The following is a 19386-nucleotide window of genomic DNA, read 5'->3' on the forward strand; positions in this document are numbered from 1 at the left end:
CGCGTACATCCGGTAGAATTGAAAATCGGAGCACAGAGGCCCAGGCAAAATGCATGCACTCCTCTGACGAGCACACGCGGTGCTTTGCTGCGCTGCACGCTAGGCGCACGGCCGCGGAGAATGTTCGAATAAGCGCGGGCTCTCGCGCGCACGCCACCAATTTGAATCGGCGGCCCGCACTGTGGCGTGCGTTCCGGGGTGAAAAAAGGGAAAACACTGGAACACCGCTCCCGCAGCACACGATCACTGCACGAGTGAGATGAATGGGCGCAAAACCGCCGCGATTGCGCGTCGTCGTACCCCGGGTTCGCGACGGCCCCTTCGGGGGTGACCAGCGAGTCGACGGTGCCGTCGCATTCGGACTTGAGCTTGCACAGCTCGCCGCCATCGGAGTCCCCGTCCACATTCTTGTAGAGCAGCAGGCCGGTACCGTGCGAAATGCGGCTGCCCGGTTGTATCTTCCATTTGACGATCCTGATCGGAGTTCGACCCGTGTGCCGACACGAGGCGGCCATTGCGATTGATCAAGCGGCGGCGGTCGTCCCGCGGCAAAATTGCAAATACAGCATTAAGCTAAAATACCCTTTTATTGCTCCTTGCGCTTGTTTTTATCAAATTATAAAACAAACTAAACATTAATAGTCTTCTATGCTGATGTATAACATAATTAGCCAGAAGTTATTTTCGTGTTTTCGTTGCCATGGTTTTTCAGTCAACCAACACAACGCAGACAACGCGCGAGCAACTCGGTTGAAGAAAAAGTAGGCAAAACATTGGGTGACGCGCTGAACCGCCTCATGCAGACGATCAGAGAGGGCGCCACCAAGCCATCAAGGCGGCAGTTTCGATTACTGCATATAGTGCGCATAAACGTGTGTACTCGCGACCACTTAACGCGACCACTCAGCACCAAGCTCTTTCCGACGAATAAAATGTTTTACAGTCAGTAAATCACGCTTTTCCACTGCTCACAAGTGTGTACTCCGCTAACTGCATCGTATCATCCATACGCTGTATACACCGTGACGATATTTCGGACAAACTGCAAAGCGCAAAGGTCGAGTTCTGATCTCGAGTTGACACGTCACATTACCGTAGAAGCAGACGCCGCGATTGTCTAGAATATACAGGATGTTCCGTATTTATCTGTCCGGGTTTTAACAAATTATGCTGCGCAAACCACTGTTTCTGCTCAGGCATAAACAACAGGGTAACTTATGATAGTCTCCGTTTTTCGATAAATAATTTAACATCGGAACTTGCCTAGACTGACCGGAATCGGTGAAAAACTGGAGTTGTCTGCGCGCTGAATTTTGATCCAGGCGAGCGGGATAGCCGATTTGAGAGGCTGCGCCATCTGGCGAACTGCGAGACAACCAATATACTTGCTCGGAGCTGGGGTGACAGTGGAACATGACAGTGGAAAGGCATGCAGCTAGGAGAGAGGACCGTGCTCGAAGACCATCTGTAGTCTATGTGGACGCGGCCAGAGCAAAGGCAGAGAAATACTTCACCATAGTGCGAGCGACACAAGACCAGCCCAGGTTCTTTGCCGTAGCGACAGTAACTTCAGCAACTGAGGCCGAATAATTAAGTAGCCATTACCTTAGCTCCCAGGGACGACAGCATAGTTCAGTTTCGAATGCAGCGGAATAATGCGAAAACTTCCAACCGGCATCTTAAAACACATCAGGGCCAGAAATTCCTATCTCTGTAGCCGCAGGACTAATCAAAACAGCCAAAGAATAAGCAGCGAAGAAGTTATTTGGGTCTCTGCAGGGAAATGCGGGAAGCGAGAAGGCGAACCGATATGCTCGAGCTCTAGCAAACCGGGAAGGATTGGGGAGTGCCTCGGAGTCTAACATCAACGAAACTTTCACTTACCGGGAAATGACCAATAAACTCCGTGAGGCGCGGAAACTTACCTTGCACCTCATCCGGACCTTACCAGACAACCGGCTAGAAACCTACGTAGAGCACAAACTGGGGCAGTCACGACCCCCATCCTTCTGTCTAAAATTACCACACAATCAATCGACCCCAACTGCTTACACTGCGGCGACATAGCAATAGACGCAGACATCCTATGGGACTGTAAGGAAACTCCGCCTCCAAAACACCTGCTACAGGCTCCCTCCCGGAAGGCCCGGCTGGACAAGAACACGCATGTCATGCCTGCGGACTGGGTGGGAAAGGTCGCCCTCCGTTAGGGGGCCATTAATCCCACCCCACTGATATTTCAGATCAATAAAGTTTCTCCAATCCAATCTGGAGCTGCGGTAGGTCTCGAAGTACCCCAGACGACGCAGCTTGTCTAATCATCTGCTCCGTTAGCCTAGACGAAAATTCTCCGCGCAGACGACTGCAGTTTTTCGCCGATTCCGAACAATTCGGGCAAATTCCGATGTTTAAATTATTTATGTCAAAACGCAGACTATCATAAGCTATACTATGGTCTGTGCTTGAGCTCAAACAGGAAGTAGTGTGCGCAGCAGAATTTTTTACAACCCAGACAGATAAATACGGAACACTATAGCGCCCATAGGAAGACATGAAAGCAAGCTTTTTAAAGAAGTTTTCTGGTTTCGCAGTCCACCTATGATGTCCCTTCGTAAAGGACAACCAAGTTCATCCTAGAAACAGATTTTGAAGGTATAGAGTTTTCGAAGGCGACGTTGTTTAGAATATCTTGAAACGGGCTCATAGGAGTTAACCGCCCCTGGAGTACGAGGTGCTTGCAACAAGGCAACGGCACGGACACAGACTGTTGCGTGGATCAGAGAAAATCAAAAAAAAAATTCTCTCGGCCTAACCGCTTGTTAGTTCGGGTTCCGGTTTCGCACAAAAGTGGCATTTGGCGGCGGTTTTACATCTCGTTTGGGTATGGTACTTGCCTGATTCGGTCAGAATCAATCGAAAACCTCCATCGACTGCAATGACGGTGGACCGAAACGGCAAGCTTTCGCAGCAGTCTAAAGTCCCTGTAGCAGCAGTCGTACCCGTAGCGCCATCTGTGCCCGCCTGAGGAACGAGCGCTCGACCGTTGAAGCTGCGGCGAAACGCAAGGGGTAGAGTCTCCGCTTCAAACGCCGAAGGCCGTGGTTCGATTCCCAGCCTCGGCGCAGTTTCTTTTTAAGTGAAACCCATACATTCACTAGATGCGCCTTTATTCATCCTTGAACCTTCGTGTCGGAGTGCGGCATCCGGTTTCTACCGGTCCAAAATCTTGGTAGCATACCCCTAGATATGGCCATGCTACTGGGCCTGCACGGTCTGCGGAAAGTGCGTATGGCAGTCCGCAATGCAGACATCGATACTCTCATTGCGAGGCAGTACTTTATTGACAGCATTTTATAGGTCAGAGATGCACTCATGTCCCAAAATGACCCCCCAGAATGGATTGGTAAAATGGATGAACATGCAAACTTGAAACACTTAACGAACGTTCCACCCAATGTCGGAGGACGTAGTTTAACATTTCATGTACAGTGATCTTGTTTTTCGCCAAGCCGGCAATAAAGAAAAAAAACCTTCGTGGCGGAGTGGTAGCGTTTCGCTTCAAATGTCGAAGGCCCTGGCTCGACTCCCAGCCTCGACGCAGTTAGTCTTTTAAGTAGTGACGACTCCACGGGGACGGCTGCGGCCACCTGCACCTTGCGTGACGTCACTCGGTTTCGCGCATGCGCAGAAGTGGCAAATCTGGGCTCCGGCACACGCGAAGCGCGGTGTTGACTAGCCTAGTGAAGCTTTTCGCTTCAAAAAAAAAAACAACATCAGCGTGCGCCTTAGTGCAAAGACACCAAAAAGCTGCACCCAGCGAAGAAAAAAAAGACAGCGTCAGCGGCCTACCCTTATAACAGTAACACTGGAAGGCTCTCCTGAGCTCCACAAGTGCCCTGGCGGCGACGTTGCAACACTGCTCCGCATCTCCACAGAACTCGCCCATGTGGTTTCCGCTTGAGCAGAGGGCGTAGCAGGAGGCCACACGTCGGATTAAGCCAAGCCTGTAGGTCTTTTAAGGCGGCTAGAATGGCTTTTGTGTCCACGTAATGTGGGGACCACTCCTGCAAGGCATCGTCAGTCTCGTTGGCTTCAGTGACGAATATAGCTCGGTGACTACTCGAAGCTTCCCGCGTCTCGGACTTGAGCCCCAGAAGGTAGCCAATATCCCTGAGCAGGCTAGCCTTCTCCGCATGTACCTCAATGTTGGCGGAATAGCGGTGAGCCCAAGGGAAGTGCGTGTCGACGAGGAGGGCCCAGCGGTCGGTGGGGAAGCCGGCAGTGACGGCATCACTCATGTTCTGGATCGACAGCCGGAGAATTTTCTGTTCTGGGTCGGCAATGGCGGATGCCAACGCTTCTAGAGTCAGCGTATCCATTTCGTGGATTGTAGAGGCCAATTCGGAGGCTCGCAACTCGGAAACACCGAAAAGAGCCAGCATTTTCTCGACGGACTTTTGGTAGCGGTCCGACGGCTTGGTTCCTCTTCGCTGACCGGCGAATATCCGCATTAAGGCTGTCGAGGCTCCAAACATGGCGCTGCTTCCGATCTTCAGTAAGGGGTTTCCCGTGCCGGCTTGATAAGGGGCAAGATCGAGGGTCACCTAAAACCATAGGTGGATGTTCCAGGTTCCGGACAGGTCATACAGAATATACAGCAGGTCTTTGGTGGATGTCATCGGCCATGGGAGGTGGTGTTCGGCCATGAACGTTTTCAGTTCGTCGAAACCGCTTTTAGAATGCCTCAAGCATGACCTGTCCAAAGCGGCTACCTTCTCTTGGACGTTCGGTGCCGACCTTGTTGGGGTACGGTGCCTTCTGGGGTACCGGGGAGCCCAGTTAACAGACTTCAATGCATGGGTGCACACTTGGTCTTCGGCAAGATCGAGAATGGAGACCATATGGTGGTGCTGCCTCCAGCCGTCGCACACAAGTCTGTAGAAAATTCCGCATGGGTCTTCAGGCCAGCTGAGGGAAGATTCTATGCCAGCCTTGTACTTCTGGCCCACCGTATTGTCGCAGTCAGGGAAATGGGGCAGATCTGTGTGGTTGGTCTGCCGCCTTGGTGAAGTGGCCCGGAAAAAATCGCCAAGCTGGACGCGAATCCACTGCGTAACTATCAGATAGATGACAGCAATGACGAAGTCTTCAAGTGTCGTTGTTAGCAGGACCACCTTAATCCACAGGCTTGGACTGCAGTTTGCCTGGCGAGCGAGCACTTGAAGAGCGTCGTGATCCTGCGCGATAGAAAAACGAAAAGCGTAAATTTTTACTGCCTCATCAGAACGCCCGCGATAAAGTATTGGTGCGGGTGACGAACTTTATCTGATTTATTTAATACGCCTCAAATTATGTTCTGCCCTGCCTCCTCAGAGCTTGGAACTAATCGATTATGCTAATATTTGATTCCTCGAATGAATCAAATAGCGCTTGTTCATGAGTATTTAAAACAGAAGCATAAATTCGGAATTTTTCGAGTACTTTTCAAATAATTGGCTTGAAGGAGAAACAAGAAAGCCGTAGTTTTCTTCGTCGACTGTTTCAACAGAATGGCCCACGCCTACGCCTCACAGCGCTCTGCCGCCATCTTTCTGCGCGTGAAGCGGAGTTGTCGCGACATGATCCATTTGATTCGCGGTTTCATAATACTCATACATGGCCTCCATGATTGGGTGACGTAGCAGGGCTCAGGCAGGTTTAGCAAATACTGCTTTGACGCCCGATCTCTGAGGTCATGGCTCAAACGTAGCTCCAGCTCCTCTCATCTACTGGGCTGTGGCGCTGTCATCAGTAGCAAAAGGCAATTTTCCTATATGCCAAACATGACGGTCAGTTATGTACTGGCTTCGTGCAGTGTACTCCTCAGTGCAGATCAGTTTTGCATCTTTGGGCAGCTATGGGTACTCCACAATTAATGGAGCCGTACCGCAAATGCCGTTAGCACTTTGTTGGTTCACACGATTATTCGTTTTGTACGATTATTCGCACTAGCAGCGAATATTTATAATAATATTCGAGTCGTATTCGGTTAAGTTTTATCACAATTCGGCTCATATTCTATACCGTGTTTAGCAATACTATTTGTATTCGATTTCGCTTTGAAAAATACTATTTGCACCCCCCCCCCTCTCTATACTAGGATACAACTTTTAAAAAAAACAGCAATTGTTGACACTGGGCCACGGTCCGAGGCGTTCTGCTTTTCAACAGATAATGAAGTCGGCTTTTTAATGTCCGACTTTATTAAAGAAGCCAGGTATCAGAATTCTAGACCTTGATAATTTTTTCCTGTAATTATTTATTTATTTGAACACACACATTTGAGGCCGGCGCAGGAGAGGAACATCATATACACTAAAATAACAGTTCAAGTAAGTCTAAAAACAAAGGCGATCGTAGTCCAGCAAGGTAATATGCATTATACAAAAACTAAAAGAAAGTAGCAACAGGAGCAAGTCGCATATTTGAGGACTTAGGCACCTGAAAGAAAAAAAACTAAACCAGAAAAAAATACCACAGTAACAAAAATGCAGACAAGTTTTAAATTTAGGGAGCCAGAAATGAAACAATAGCTGTTGACGAATGATACTGTCGTCAGAAACGAGTAATAAGGTTAGAAAAAAAAATAAGCAAGAGTCAGATAAGAAAGTCGGGATGTAGTCGTCATCAAGGAAAAAAAGAGTTCAGCGCACCAGCAGCGTGATATGTTGGCGATGAAATCTTCGAGTGATGCGCAGTTGACAGCATCGCAAGGCAGACTATTCCACTCACGGATTGCTTGTGGGAAGAAAGAGTACCTGAATATATCATTGTGAAATCTCTACTCAGTTAAGTGCTTTTGGTGTTTTGTTCTGGTAATGCGTGTGTTTGACTGTATTAAATACTTGTGTCGATTTTCATACCTCCATTAAGCAAAGAAACTTGAGGCGCAGCAGTTTGGCTCGGTTTTGTACAGTGGGAGGGTCGGCTTATCTTAAAAGCTGTGTAGGGGAGTCACGATGGCGATATTTGTTAAAAATAAACCTGACCGCTTTCCGTTGTACGCCCTCTAATTTTTCTATATATTGTTTGCGGAAGGGGAGCCAACATATTATTCCATAGCCCTTTATAGAGCGAACAAGTGAAATGAATGCTAAGAGCTTAGTGTCGACTGATGCGGATTTAAGCGAGCGTTTAATCGAGTAGAGAGCTGCCAGTGCTTTATTAGTAATACATGCTACCACCTGCTTGTTCCATTTGAGATCCGAGAAAATTATTACTCCTAAATATTTATATTCTTCCACTTTCCTTAACATCTGTTTTTGTAGATAATAAGGGAAATTTATTGCCGCTCTCTTATTTGTTACTGTTCTGCAAACCGGTTTTTCTACATTAATCGCCATCTGCCACGTTTCACACCATTGTGCTATATGCTTTCAAGGGCACTGTTCAGAATTGCTTGGTCTGCATGGCAGGTTATTTCTTTGTAAATGATGCAGTCGTCTGCAAACATTCTTACTGTTAGGTTCTTATCTAGGTAAAATTGTTAGCTTCTTATCAAGGTAAAAAGAAATATTTTGACAACGAACTACTTTTTTTTTTGCCCTGAAGGAATTCTGAGCGGCGGTCGGGAATGTGGGTGGAGCTTCACTGCAGACTTAAGTTGTAACGGACTATGGCTACCGTATTTAGACTGTCTGTAATAATTTTAAATATATTAATGGGGTGAAGGGGCAAATGGGGAGGGTATGATCCTATTTCCACAAAGCATTTCTCGAAAATATTTCCACAGAAAATAGTGGGATTTTACAATTTAGAGAATTTCCCGCTTTGGAAAAGGAGAAGGGCAGCGGTCACCCCTCCCCGCACCCTCCTCTTAATTCCGCCCTCAGCGTTTTGCTAAAGGCGTGCTCAATCCCAGTCAACCACGGATATCCGTGGTATATCCGAGTAAGGTCCGAATCTCCAGTGCCAGGCTGGGATGTCCATAGGGCATGCCTACGTATGTCCATATTCGGATATACGCATCGGAGATTCTGTGTATGTACGAGGGACGTTCGTTTTTGGATGGCTGGCGGACATCCGCCGGCGGATGTCCGAGGAGTATCCGTAAACATCCCTCTTGGGATGTGAGCTTACATGACATATATAATTTGTTTTCCCTCAGATGAACATTTTAAAACAAATTCTATTTTGCCAATGCCAAAATTCACACAATCACATTTCTACCACCAACTAGTTTAATATTCAGATTGATTAAGATCACTCAACTATGGTGTTGATGTTAAAGAACCAGAATTAAACGAATCGCTTGGCTTTCTGGCGCCAGTGCTCATAATTAACGCCCTTTTATCCTGCAGCACTCCTTCGAGGTAACCGGGGCATGTAGCCATGCATGCTGCCTTCCATGAAAACAAACCCCAATAAACTCCTACCAGGGGCCGCGGCAGAGCGGTAAGCCTAAAAGTCAACCCAATCCAATCTATCAGCCAAGCCAATATTTGTGGCGCGATGGTCTCGTTGGTTTTCGTCGCGTGGTGCTCCTTTCGACCTTTACTTTTGCTGCAATGTGCGGTTTGTTCGCTCTGTGGTTGCTTGGCTGTGCTACAAATGTGTTGTGTCATCTACGCGCTCGAAAAGACGTTCGTTTGATTCTGAGGCTCTCGTGAAAAAGCTCCGGTGTCGCCTGACCCCTTGCCGAGACATGCTTTGTTGCTTTGGATGAAAGAAGCGGCCATGGTGTTAACACTTGCGAGGTAAGTAACTGTGCTTGAAAATTACTTTCAGGGTGTTGCTGTGGGATGACTAAACCGCATTAACGCAGTTGTACTCTGTTGCGCTACTTGTTTGCCACGGAGTGGAAATTGCAAGCACTATGCATTAGCTGCCGCAAACGTGTTTCTCGTGTTTGTGAAAAAAAGTTGAGACGGTGTGTAGTTGCATGGTGTGAAATTGCGCGTAGGTTCATAATTACGATAAAACAGAATGCACGAAAAGCATAGTGCCAGGACGGTGTTAGTTTTTCAGTGCTTCGCGACTTAGTTTTTCTTACATTTCTGTTGCCTTTGCAGTGTGGATGTGGCCCGGCTACCGAGTGTATTGGTGCCTACATTAATTATGCCAAGCCGTGGAAAGCACAGGTAGGTTGAAAATGTCATATAAAAGTTGTGCATACTTCCACAGCTTATTAATTTATTTATTAGGCTTGCCAAATGGAAGTCTCCAACCATCCACTCACTACACAGTACTTTGCACTGTGCAGTAGCATTGTTTAGGAAAGCTTAACTGTTTTGTTAAATTTGCGAGCTTCAGTCACATTTTTCACTTACTTCCCAATCACTGAGTGCAATGAGCTCTTGCAGTGCTTTGGTATAACTTTGCCAAACATGTTATGCCCACAGGGCTCAATGCTGAGCCAGATAGCAGGACCATATATGACACCCCTAGAGCCACATGTTCCTGGATTGTGACCAGACCTCTCTTCCTTACTCTTGTGCAGCTGTGGATCATCAAATATGCTGTCAGTGCCCTGATGCGTGATTCATCAGTGAACCCTGTGGGCATTGTAGTTTCGACAGAGATTGTGTTTTGCTGCATCGTTGACAACGTGCAGTATAAGGTGCTCTCTCATACTTTATTTTCTTGTCCATACAGTGTGGATGTGACTGACCTAAGCTAGCAGCTATATAGTACCTGCAGCTTACAGCAGCAACCTTCAGGTAAGTTTGAACTACAGTGCAAGTTTGACCCTGTCACATAATGGATACTTTCCTTCTGTTTGCTCTGTGCAGCGGAGGGTATCTAGCTATACTGCAGTGTACTTGTACAATAATGGATAAAAATTTGTGGTATGAGAGTTCTTTGTGAAACATTTTCTCTGTGCTGTTAGCCAGAGCAATTTAATCAAAAGCCTAGAATCAGGAGGGGACATGGATACTCGATCTTATTGAACAAATTTCAGCTACTGCCTGGCGAGGCAATGCAAAAATAAATATTTTCGGAAAATCGACATCCAGCAAACTTTTCTCTATGAGTGTACCTTGTGCCCAACCTAAGTCATTAGCTAGCTTGCAACGATGTGGTAAGGATCCCTACTCTTGCACTTGAATTTTTTTGACCATCAGTATGGAAGTGACTGCCTGTGGGAGTAGCTGTGGTGTCTTGCAATGTAAAAGACAAAAGAGCTACTACTGGGGCGAGTTGGAAATACATACTTGAAGGAATTGGTGAGCGCTATAGAAACACTGAAAAGGGACAAACGCACAGGACGAAGCGCTTTCTAACTACTGTTTAATCTCAGAAGAAACATGACTATATACACACATTTGACGACAAGAATGAAGGAAAAACAGGTAAAAACTACGCGCGCTTACAACAGCCGAAGATTACTGTTCTTGAGGGAGGTTAATTCTGTTCCCCCTAACATCACTGAAGGGGAGCTGACGCATTGCTTATCTGGAGCAATGTGCATTGCAAAAGCTTCGATAATTTCTTGTTCCCGTCTGTTTCTAGCCCTACCTATTAATTTGGTGTTTTTTAGCAAGGGTATGCATTTACAGTGTGCGAAATGAGGTGCCAGATTCCCGGACTTTGCAAGTTGTTCACTTGATCTTTCGTGTTCCCGGAGCCTCTTGTTAAGGCATCTTCCCGTTTGCCCTGCGTAAGTCTGTTGGCAGCTGAGGGGAATGCTGTAAATGACGTTTTCGTCACACTTTACATAGGTGTTTTCGTGTTTGGTGTTGCACCCAGGTTTCTTTTTGTGGTCTTCATTCTCGTTGACCTTTTTACACATTCCAATGAGCTTATTGGGAGCTGAAGAAACCACCTGGACTCCGTACCTGTTAGCTGTCCTCCTTATTCTGTGGGAGATATTGTGAACCTACGGCATCACGGCAGGGCGTCCCTCGTAGCTCATTTTCTTAGTTTTGTGGGACCCAGTAACTTCTCTTAGTAAGCTTTCAGCAATGCCGCAAAGTAACTGCTCCGGATAACCGCTCTCCTTCAATTGGGAGACCTGTTGGTCTACGCTCTGAATTATCGAGTGGGGGCAAGATTTTCTTATAGCTGGTTTCAGGCAAGACGTAGCTTCAGCTTGCTTTACAATTCTGGAATGACTGATAATTCACAGCGTAGACCAACAGGTCTCCCGATTGAAGGAGAGCGGTTACCCGTAGCAGTTACTTTGCTGTACTGCTGAAAGCTTACTAAGAGAAGTTACTGGGTCCCACAAAACTAAGAAAACGAGCTACGAGGGACGCCCTGCCGTGATGCCGTATGTTCACAATATCTCCCACAGAATAAGGAGGACAGCTAACAAGTACGGAGTCCAGGTGGTTTCTTCAGCTCCCAATAAGCTCATTGGAATGTGTAAAAAGGTCAACGAGAATGAAGACCACAAAAAGAAACCTGGGTGCAACACCAAACACGAAAACACCTATGTAAAGTGTAACGAAAACGTCATTTACAGCATTCCCCTCAGCTGCCAACAAACTTACGCAGGGCAAATGGGAAGATGCCTTAACAAGAGGCTCCGGGAACACGAAAGATCAAGTGAACAACTTGCAAAGTCCGGGAATCTGGCACCTCATTTCGCACACTGTAAATGCATACGCTTGCTAAAAAACACCAAAGTAATAGGTAGGGCTAGAAACTGACGGGAACGAGAAATTATCGAAAATTTTGCAATGCACGTTGCTCCAGATAAGCAATGCGTCAGCTCCCCTTCAGTGATGTTAGGGGGAACAGAATTAACCTCCCTCAAGAATAGTAATCTTCGGCTGTTGTAAGCTCGCATAGTTTTTACCTGTTTTTCCTTCATTCTTGTCAGCACGTGTGTTCCTCCCTCTTCTGTGTATGATATGAAGTCAAATGTGTGTATTTAGTCATGTTTCTTCTGAGATTAAACAGTTGTCCTGTGTGTTTATCCCTTTTCCGTGTTTTTATAGCGCTCACCAATTCCTTCAAGCTTGCAATGTACACGCATTTTTCATGAACTGGTACAAAGCTTTGCAGTCGGGCATTTGTTTTTGCAGTTTTTTTGGAAAAGCAAAATATTTTGTATTGCAAGAAATATTCTCACCTCTGTTGCTTACAACTTACTAGTTGTTCAAGATGTAAACATGCTTTCGGAGCGGCAGATGACTAATTTACTTGGCACGGTGGACTTACTGCACACAACTGAATGGTGTCTGTCAAATTTGCTTGCTTTAATGACATATTCTGAACTTAATGTTTACTGTTTTCTGCAGAAGACGTCCCCGGCTTGTCTACAAATTCATCATGGTCTGTACAGTATCCTTCCTGCTGCTGTGTATGGCCGGCTTGATGAATTCCTCATGAAGACTGAAGACAGCATTTATGCCATAATAAAATCATCCCGACTGATATGCTTTGCCATTTTGGTCGATTGCTTTACAGATTCATGCAGATTACATACAGCAAGGTGTATGTCCGATTTCAGATCTCTGCGGGCTTTTAATAAGCCCAGTGGCCCTGGGAGGTGCACTGATTGGTGGTTGTAGTTCTGGCTTGCCTCATAATGGTGAAGAATGCATTACCTGCAAATATCCTCAAAAGATCCGCCGGCGGATATCCGAGATGGATATCTGTCGGCAGTCTAAATAATTATATTTGTACCTCCGTCGGAGGTCCGTGCGAGAGCCGTTGGACGTCGGCGGATCTCCCACGGATATCCGTATATCCAGTAAAGGACATACCTCGGACGTCCAGTGAATGTACACTGGTTGATTGGGATGGGAATCAAAAGGCTAAACGCTTTTTGGATCCGCTCTTCCGTGGTCAAAAATGCTGGTGAAGTTCGAAAAATTGTCCAAGAATAAGCATTCTCTGTCCTGGACAGTAAAGTGCTCAGTCAACAAAACCAGAATACTTCTGTGGACAACACGAGATTTCCGCACTCCGATGCGTGCCAACAGCGTCCCTACAGTCGGCAACTCCGTTTCGAATATAAAGCATACACGACTGCACTGTGCCGATGATCGGTCACTTCACCTCCCGCCCTTCCGTCGATATGGTTCCCTCCAAAACAAAGGCTCAAAACGCCATCCGTTGCCGGGCGTCGCCGAGCATGATTTTCTTGTTCAGAGCTCTCCAACTCGGACCGTCTTGTAGTGACTGCATGGGCGAAGTGTCCCGTCACTTATTCGCTGTCAACCGTTCAAAGCACGCCGGAGGAGCTAGAAATAAACTCTGAGGCGATCCTCGGGGATCATTCGAACGCGTTAGCAACCAAACGTTCATTATATTCGAGTTGACACATTAAATTTCGTTATATCCGAGGTGGCATACTAATGTTCGCTATATCAGAGGTGGCATACTTATGTTCGTTATATCGAAGGTTAGCACACGAAAGGTCGTTATATCCGAGGTGGCATACTGTTACTTGCCACGGTGGGTAACCTGCTCCCACCGTGCTGTTTGGAGACGGCGGTCGCCGTTTCTGCTTGCACAGACCCGTCTGACGCTCGCTTCAGTGTTCAGTGCCCTGACACGTGAGCAAAAATGCTGCCCTGCCGAAAACACCCACCCGGTTAATATCATCTTTGGCCAGTGAGAGCGCGGAAATTCTCGTTTAAGTCACACAATGCCGTCAACGACGACTATTACTACGGATAAGGCCCCTCACACACCTGACTTTTAAAGGGCAACTGCAGCGGTTTTAGAATTCGATGAGTTTAATGCTGCCGAATGTGCGAAATGTGCTGGTAAAGCCTGCGAAATCGTATTGCTCTAGCTTTTGAAATGGTGACGTAATCGCCGAAGAAAGTCGTCGTCAGCGTTCAGCTTCCCTGAAGTGCGCAGCGACGGGCAGAGGCCCCGATAATGGCGTCGCGTATGACGGCGCGCACTACGTTTCCGGCGAAGAAACGGTTATTCCATGGAAGAAAACCGACGCCATCGAAGGTGAAGCTCACGATGCATTGTTTGGCACCATCTGACGACGCACAGCAGCGTGCAGGCGAATGCAGCGGATGTCTGAAATTTTGGCAACAATGACGTCGCTGCCGAGTTTCCTCGCACTCCCCCAACGTAGTAAGGAGAAGCCTAAACATCGTCGCGGTTTTAATCGACGATTATGTCACCATTTTAAATGCTAGTGCAAAAATACTTTGCATGCCTTATCTAGAAGCTTGATAGATTCGAATTCTTGAATAACCTCGAATTCCCAAAAAACCGCTTCAACTTCCCTTTAAGAAGTTCAAGCAGACGGCGCTGTAACCAGACTCTTTGTAGAGAAGGGCAGCTGACCGAACAGGCGTACCGATCGCCACGGGGTCCCAAACGGAATATTAAGGCAAAATTTTGCCTTCAATGCCTCATCGTCATCGACAGAAGGCTGTAAGCAGAAGCTTGTCAGCAGAGGTGTCACGCTTCTGAAGGGTGTCCACCCAGATATGTGAGACAGTTCCCGCGTAATTTCCTTTCCTCGAAAACAATGTTCATTCTCTTCATTATGGCGCCTTTTTCTCTTTCACTCCCACTTCAACCCTTCCTGTATGGCGCGCTTCAGGTGTCCACCGAGATGACAGAACTACAGCGCCATTTCCTTTCCTCAAAAAGCGTTGCGTTCAAAGGGCAAGGCATCGCGCCGAACGGGTGATCGCGTTCTGTGGACTCCTTGGTAGCGCTACAACACGCTGTCGTGTTCCACTCCTATAGCCGAAGCTTAAGCGTCATTAACTAGCAGTTAATGAGCATCACGCCGCGCTGGCTCAGTCATGAATCAGTAATTCGTAATTAATTAGCAATTAGTAATTTGGTATTAATTAGCAATTAGCGCCGCCGCGGTGGCTCAGTGGTTACGGCGCTCGGCTGCTGACCCGAAAGACGCGGGTTCGATCCCGGCCGCGGCGGCTGAATTTATATGAAGGCGAAATTCCAGAGGCCCGTGTACTGTGCGATGTCACTGCACCTTAAAGAACCCTAGGTGGTCGAAATTTCTGAAGCCCTTCACTTTGGCCTCTCTCATAGCCTGGGTCGTTTTGGGACGTTAAACTCCATTAAACCAATCTTCTCCGGTGTATATCTGTGCACCGTCGCCTTCGTTTACCATGATGGAGATGTACTTGTCTTCTAGCATCGTAGCGAGTTGTTTGTTTATTGGTTTATTGGTGTTTAACGTCCCAAAGCAACTCAGGCTGTGAGGGACGCCGCAGTGAAGGGTCTGGAAATTTCGACCACCTGGGGTTCTTTAACGTGCACTGACATCGCGCAGAACACGGGCCTCTAGAATTTCGCCTTCATCGAAATTCGGCCGCCGCGGCCGGGATCGAACCCGCGTCTTTCGGGTCAGTAGCCGAGCGCCGTAACCACTGAGCCACCGCGGCGGGGCTAGCGCACCTCAAAGCTACTTTAACAGCGTAAAGGGCGTTAGAGCATCTGACCTAAATGTGTAATGCACATCCCGGGCAGATTTAATTGAAAAGAGTGATACGGTTACTATCAGAAACCGCCCTCCAAATGGTGATCAAGAAGCGTTGCTGATCCACAACACCTTGACTCCCACTGCTGCACGACATCGATGCGAGCGTTGCCTTCTGTGAGTGCTGGTAAAACGACTGCCGCCTGCGTGGTGCTGCCACCTCTTCCTACACCGGCCGCATTTTGGCAAACAGGCATGCGAGTACACGACCGGCAGCACCACAGATATTCTACCCGTGGCCTCCGCGTTCTACCTTTCGGCTTCACCGCTGGCGACGCTGATTGCGAATGCTACAAGAAATAAAAAAATTATGGCTGAGGCTTAGCTAAGGTTAAGCCTAGTCAGATGCGAAGCATATTGGTGGCTAGGCTTGGTAATACATGGCTTTCCTTGGTTGCATACTTGGTCATTTTAATACAACCACTAGAAGCCTTCGTCGTGGAGGAAGACAACGGCATGGCTACAGCGGAACGCCGACTAACCCCGAGACGCGCGTTGGGTGAGCGCCTGGATTGCCACGGAAGCCGCGTCTGCCTGCCCGGTGGAGCGAGCGTTTCACATGGTTTCACCTACACCGAGTGTGAACGCGCGTTCGAAATGCGCGGGAATGCCGCTCGAGGACATTCTGGCGTCTGTGCGATGGCATCGTCACGACGACGTCACGGTGTCACGTGGCGTGACGGCTAGTGGTCCCACGGCGACGGCGCGAGGTGGAGGCCGCCTCTCTGGCCTCTCTCATCCGATGTCACGTGGTGTGACGTCACGGTGTCACGTGGTGTGACGCCTAGGGGTCCCACGCCGACGGCGTGAGTGGTAGCTCTATAGCAATATGCTTCGCATAAAACTCAGCGCAGTAGGTGAAATAGATCCACTACCTCCGCGAGCACTGTACATGCACACTTTGTCAAAAGTAGAGCCCAGAAGGGGATTGCTTCTAAGCCATATAGTGGGGTTCTTATAGCAACCGTGGACTTTTAGAGAAATGAGTAGACGAGTTCCCCTCTCATTGAGAACATTTAGAACGCTGGCGATGCATAACAAGCCACGAAGCCTGACTAGAAAGCAAACTTCTTGGGCTCCAGACTTTAGAGAAAGGGCATACGTACATTGTACGCGAAGCCTCTGCTGAAATGTTATGTTTTTCGGCATATAGCATGAAAGCAATCCTAGATCGTGTATTCACTCGACGACGAACACATTTTGCGCACTACGGCAGGCTGTGTAAGCGGGAGTTCGTGACGGTTAGAAATGGAGGCTTGCCTGCATTACATGCTTACGACATCGGCAGTGCATGAAGAGAAGTTTTCTCGAACCTAGTATCGTCCATAGCGCACGTGTTACTTGCAGCGCGTTCGTAATGCCTCTTGAGCCGCCGCGATGGCTCACGGAAGACGCGGGTTCGATCCCGGCCGCAGCGGTCGAATTTAGATGGAGGTGATATTCTACAGGCCTGTCTACACTGTGATGTCAGTGCACGTTAAAGAACCTCAGGTGGTCAAAATTTCCGAAGCCCGTCACTACGGCGTCTCTCATAGCCTAAGTCGTTTTGAGACGTTAAACCCCATAAACCAACCAAACCTAGAGCCGGCCTCTCGTCCGTATGAGCACAGACAACGTAGCCAACGCAAGCAGCAATTGCCTAACTTATAGACTTATCGACAGCAGCCACGACCTGTTCCATACCTCGTCTCCCGTTCGAAGCCCTCGCTGCTCACGCGCCGCGGATGAAGACGCTCCGGCGGCGACGTCACCCTGGACTGCGTTCCGGGCCACAGGCCGCCAAGACTCCCATCGAAGACGAATCAGCTCACGGATGCTGCGACGACGGGGCAGGGGACACCTCTTCGACGTCATGATGCCCCGACCACCCCTGAAGGCTTCCAAGTCAGAGCCGGTCGTGGGTCCACTGCGTGCAGCGTTCGGCACCTCGTCGCCCAGCGTGGCGATGCAGAATCCAATCGTTCGGCGAAGCGTGCTGGCTCGCAGGAAGTGCCTCTCCAGCCTCTGCTGATCTTGCCCTCACTCGGTCGGTCAAGGTCAAGACGCTGCTGCTGCTGCTGCTGCTTCGCGCGCCAGGCGCTTCCCGATGCTGTTCAACCTGGTAATGATCGGAGTGGCCGAGAAGCTCGCGGACATCGAAGACGTCAGGCACACCATCTACGCGGACGATATCACACTGTGGGTGACCGGCGGCAGTGACGCCCACATCGAGGGCGCTCTGCAAGCAGCCGTCGACGCGATAGAAGACCACCTGGAAGGCACCGGCTTGAGATGTTCGCCGAGCAAATCGGAGCTCCTCATACTCCCACCTACCAACAATGGCAGATGCAAGAGCAGACAACGCGAATGCGAAAAAATCAGAATCGTAACCAAATCCGGCAACGTGATCCCCGAGGTCAGCAAAATCAGGATCCTAGGCATGGTCATCGAAAAGCATGGAAGAAACGGCGAAACCATCGCTCGTCTCACGGCAAAAGCGGCCAACGCTATGCGACTCCTCAAAAGAGTAACTTCCCGGAAGGCTGGCATGAGAGAGGAGAGCCTAATCAGGCTCGTCCAATCCTTCATCATCAGCCACGTCGCGTACGTTGCAGCCTACCATAGATGGCTGCAACACGAACGCAACAAAATTAATGTAATCATCAGGAGAGCGTACAAGGCGGCGCTGGGCCTGTTCGAGTCCACGAGCACGACCCGCCTCTTACAACTCGGGATCCACAACACGCTCGAAGAAATAGCCGAAGCGCAACGGACCTCTCAACTGGAGCGGCTGTCCACGACCAAAGCCGGGAGGAAGATACTGGACGACCTGGGAATAGGACACTCGAACGACGCGCAGACGAAGCTCCCCGTCCCCGAAGAGGTCCGACGCCAGACCAGAATCGACCCCATACCCAAGAACATGAACCCCGAGTATAACAAGGAAAGAAGAGCGGCGAGGGCCAAGGCTCTCATCGACCTGCACGCCAACGACGAGCACGCGCGGTACGTGGACGCGGCCGAATACCAACGGAACGCCTTCGCAGCGGTCGTCATAGAGGCGTCGACCGGCGCCACGAAGACGGCAGCGAGCGTGAGAGGCGCCGGAGCGGAACAAGCGGAGGAGGTGGCCATCGCCCTGGCCATTGCCGACGCAGACTGCTACACGGTGCTGAGTGACTCGAGACAGGCGGTGCGAAACTTCGCCAAAGGCCAAGTCTGCAGGGAGGCCGAGCGCGTACTACGAGCGACTGGTTTCCGGCGCACGCGGGCGACGCGTCGGAACGCAGTGCGAACCACAATGAGACGGCACATGCAGCGGCGCGAGCGCTAACCAACCGCGCCCCGGCAACAGACCGTCCGACGTGGTTCGGAGCCAAGGACCGCATGACCGACTACAGCGAAATCACGAAGGCCTACCGCCTGGCTCGCAGGACTCTCCCACCCCCGCACCCGAGGCTGAGTCGAGCGGAGGCGGTACTACTGAGACAGCTCCAGACCGGATCGCTACCGAGCCCGAGACTGATGCATCGCATGTACCCCGAGACCTACCCGACCGATACGTGTAGAGTCTGCCGGAGGGAGCCGGCAGATCACACGCACATCCTGTGGGACTGCATCAAAAATCCAAAGGAAGCAAGATCAGGAACAATCCCGCCGCGGCTGGAGGCAGCCGCGAAGAGCAACGACCATGACCAACAGCTATGGGCCGTCCAGCAGGTCCTCGGGGCGCTCGAAAGGCAGGGATCCAGCGAGCCGGCAACGGCGAGCGGAGACCCGCGCCGAGTAACGGCAGCCTCGTAGACGACGTAGGCCCTCGTCGGGGCGCGCGAGCGTCCAACTGCAGGCACAAATAAAGTTTACTCCAATCCAATCCAATCGACGATGCGCGTGGCGTCTGTGCTCTCGCGATCACCTTCTCTTCTTCGGAATGAATGAAAATCCTCCTGGCGGCAAAATCAGCAGTTGCAGTGACTTCGAAACTT

General features: G+C 49.4%; 1 protein-coding gene and 1 long non-coding RNA gene across 4 annotated transcripts in view; one reads left to right on the forward strand and one right to left on the reverse strand.

The window, feature by feature from the left end:
• The window catches only part of Fcp1 (RNA polymerase II subunit A C-terminal domain phosphatase Fcp1), an 81650-nt gene extending 64170 nt beyond the window's left edge, over positions 1-17480 (reverse strand). The window contains exon 1 of one of the 3 annotated variants that reach the window (XM_089586173.1): positions 17105-17480. Coding sequence is in view for 2 of the 3 variants with exons in the window: in XM_089586171.1 (XP_089442297.1) it covers positions 301-515 (215 nt within the window). In the remaining variant the exon portion in view is untranslated. Of the gene's footprint in view, positions 1-300; positions 549-17104 lie in introns of those variants that run through there. The other 2 variants (XM_089586171.1, XM_089586174.1) reach the window with 2 other exon arrangements.
• LOC149345676 (uncharacterized) lies at positions 8411-12338 on the forward strand. Its single transcript, XR_016292333.1, has 4 exons — positions 8411-8735; positions 9051-9119; positions 9634-9698; positions 12228-12338. It is a non-coding gene; the product is annotated as an uncharacterized LOC149345676 (long non-coding RNA).
• Positions 17481-19386: the final 1906 nt, after the last annotated feature.

Source organism: Amblyomma mixtum, chromosome 4 (genome assembly GCF_055824585.1).
Source record: "Amblyomma mixtum isolate Tamu chromosome 4, ASM5582458v1, whole genome shotgun sequence".
In the NCBI taxonomy this organism is placed as follows: Eukaryota; Metazoa; Arthropoda; class Arachnida; order Ixodida; family Ixodidae; genus Amblyomma; species Amblyomma mixtum.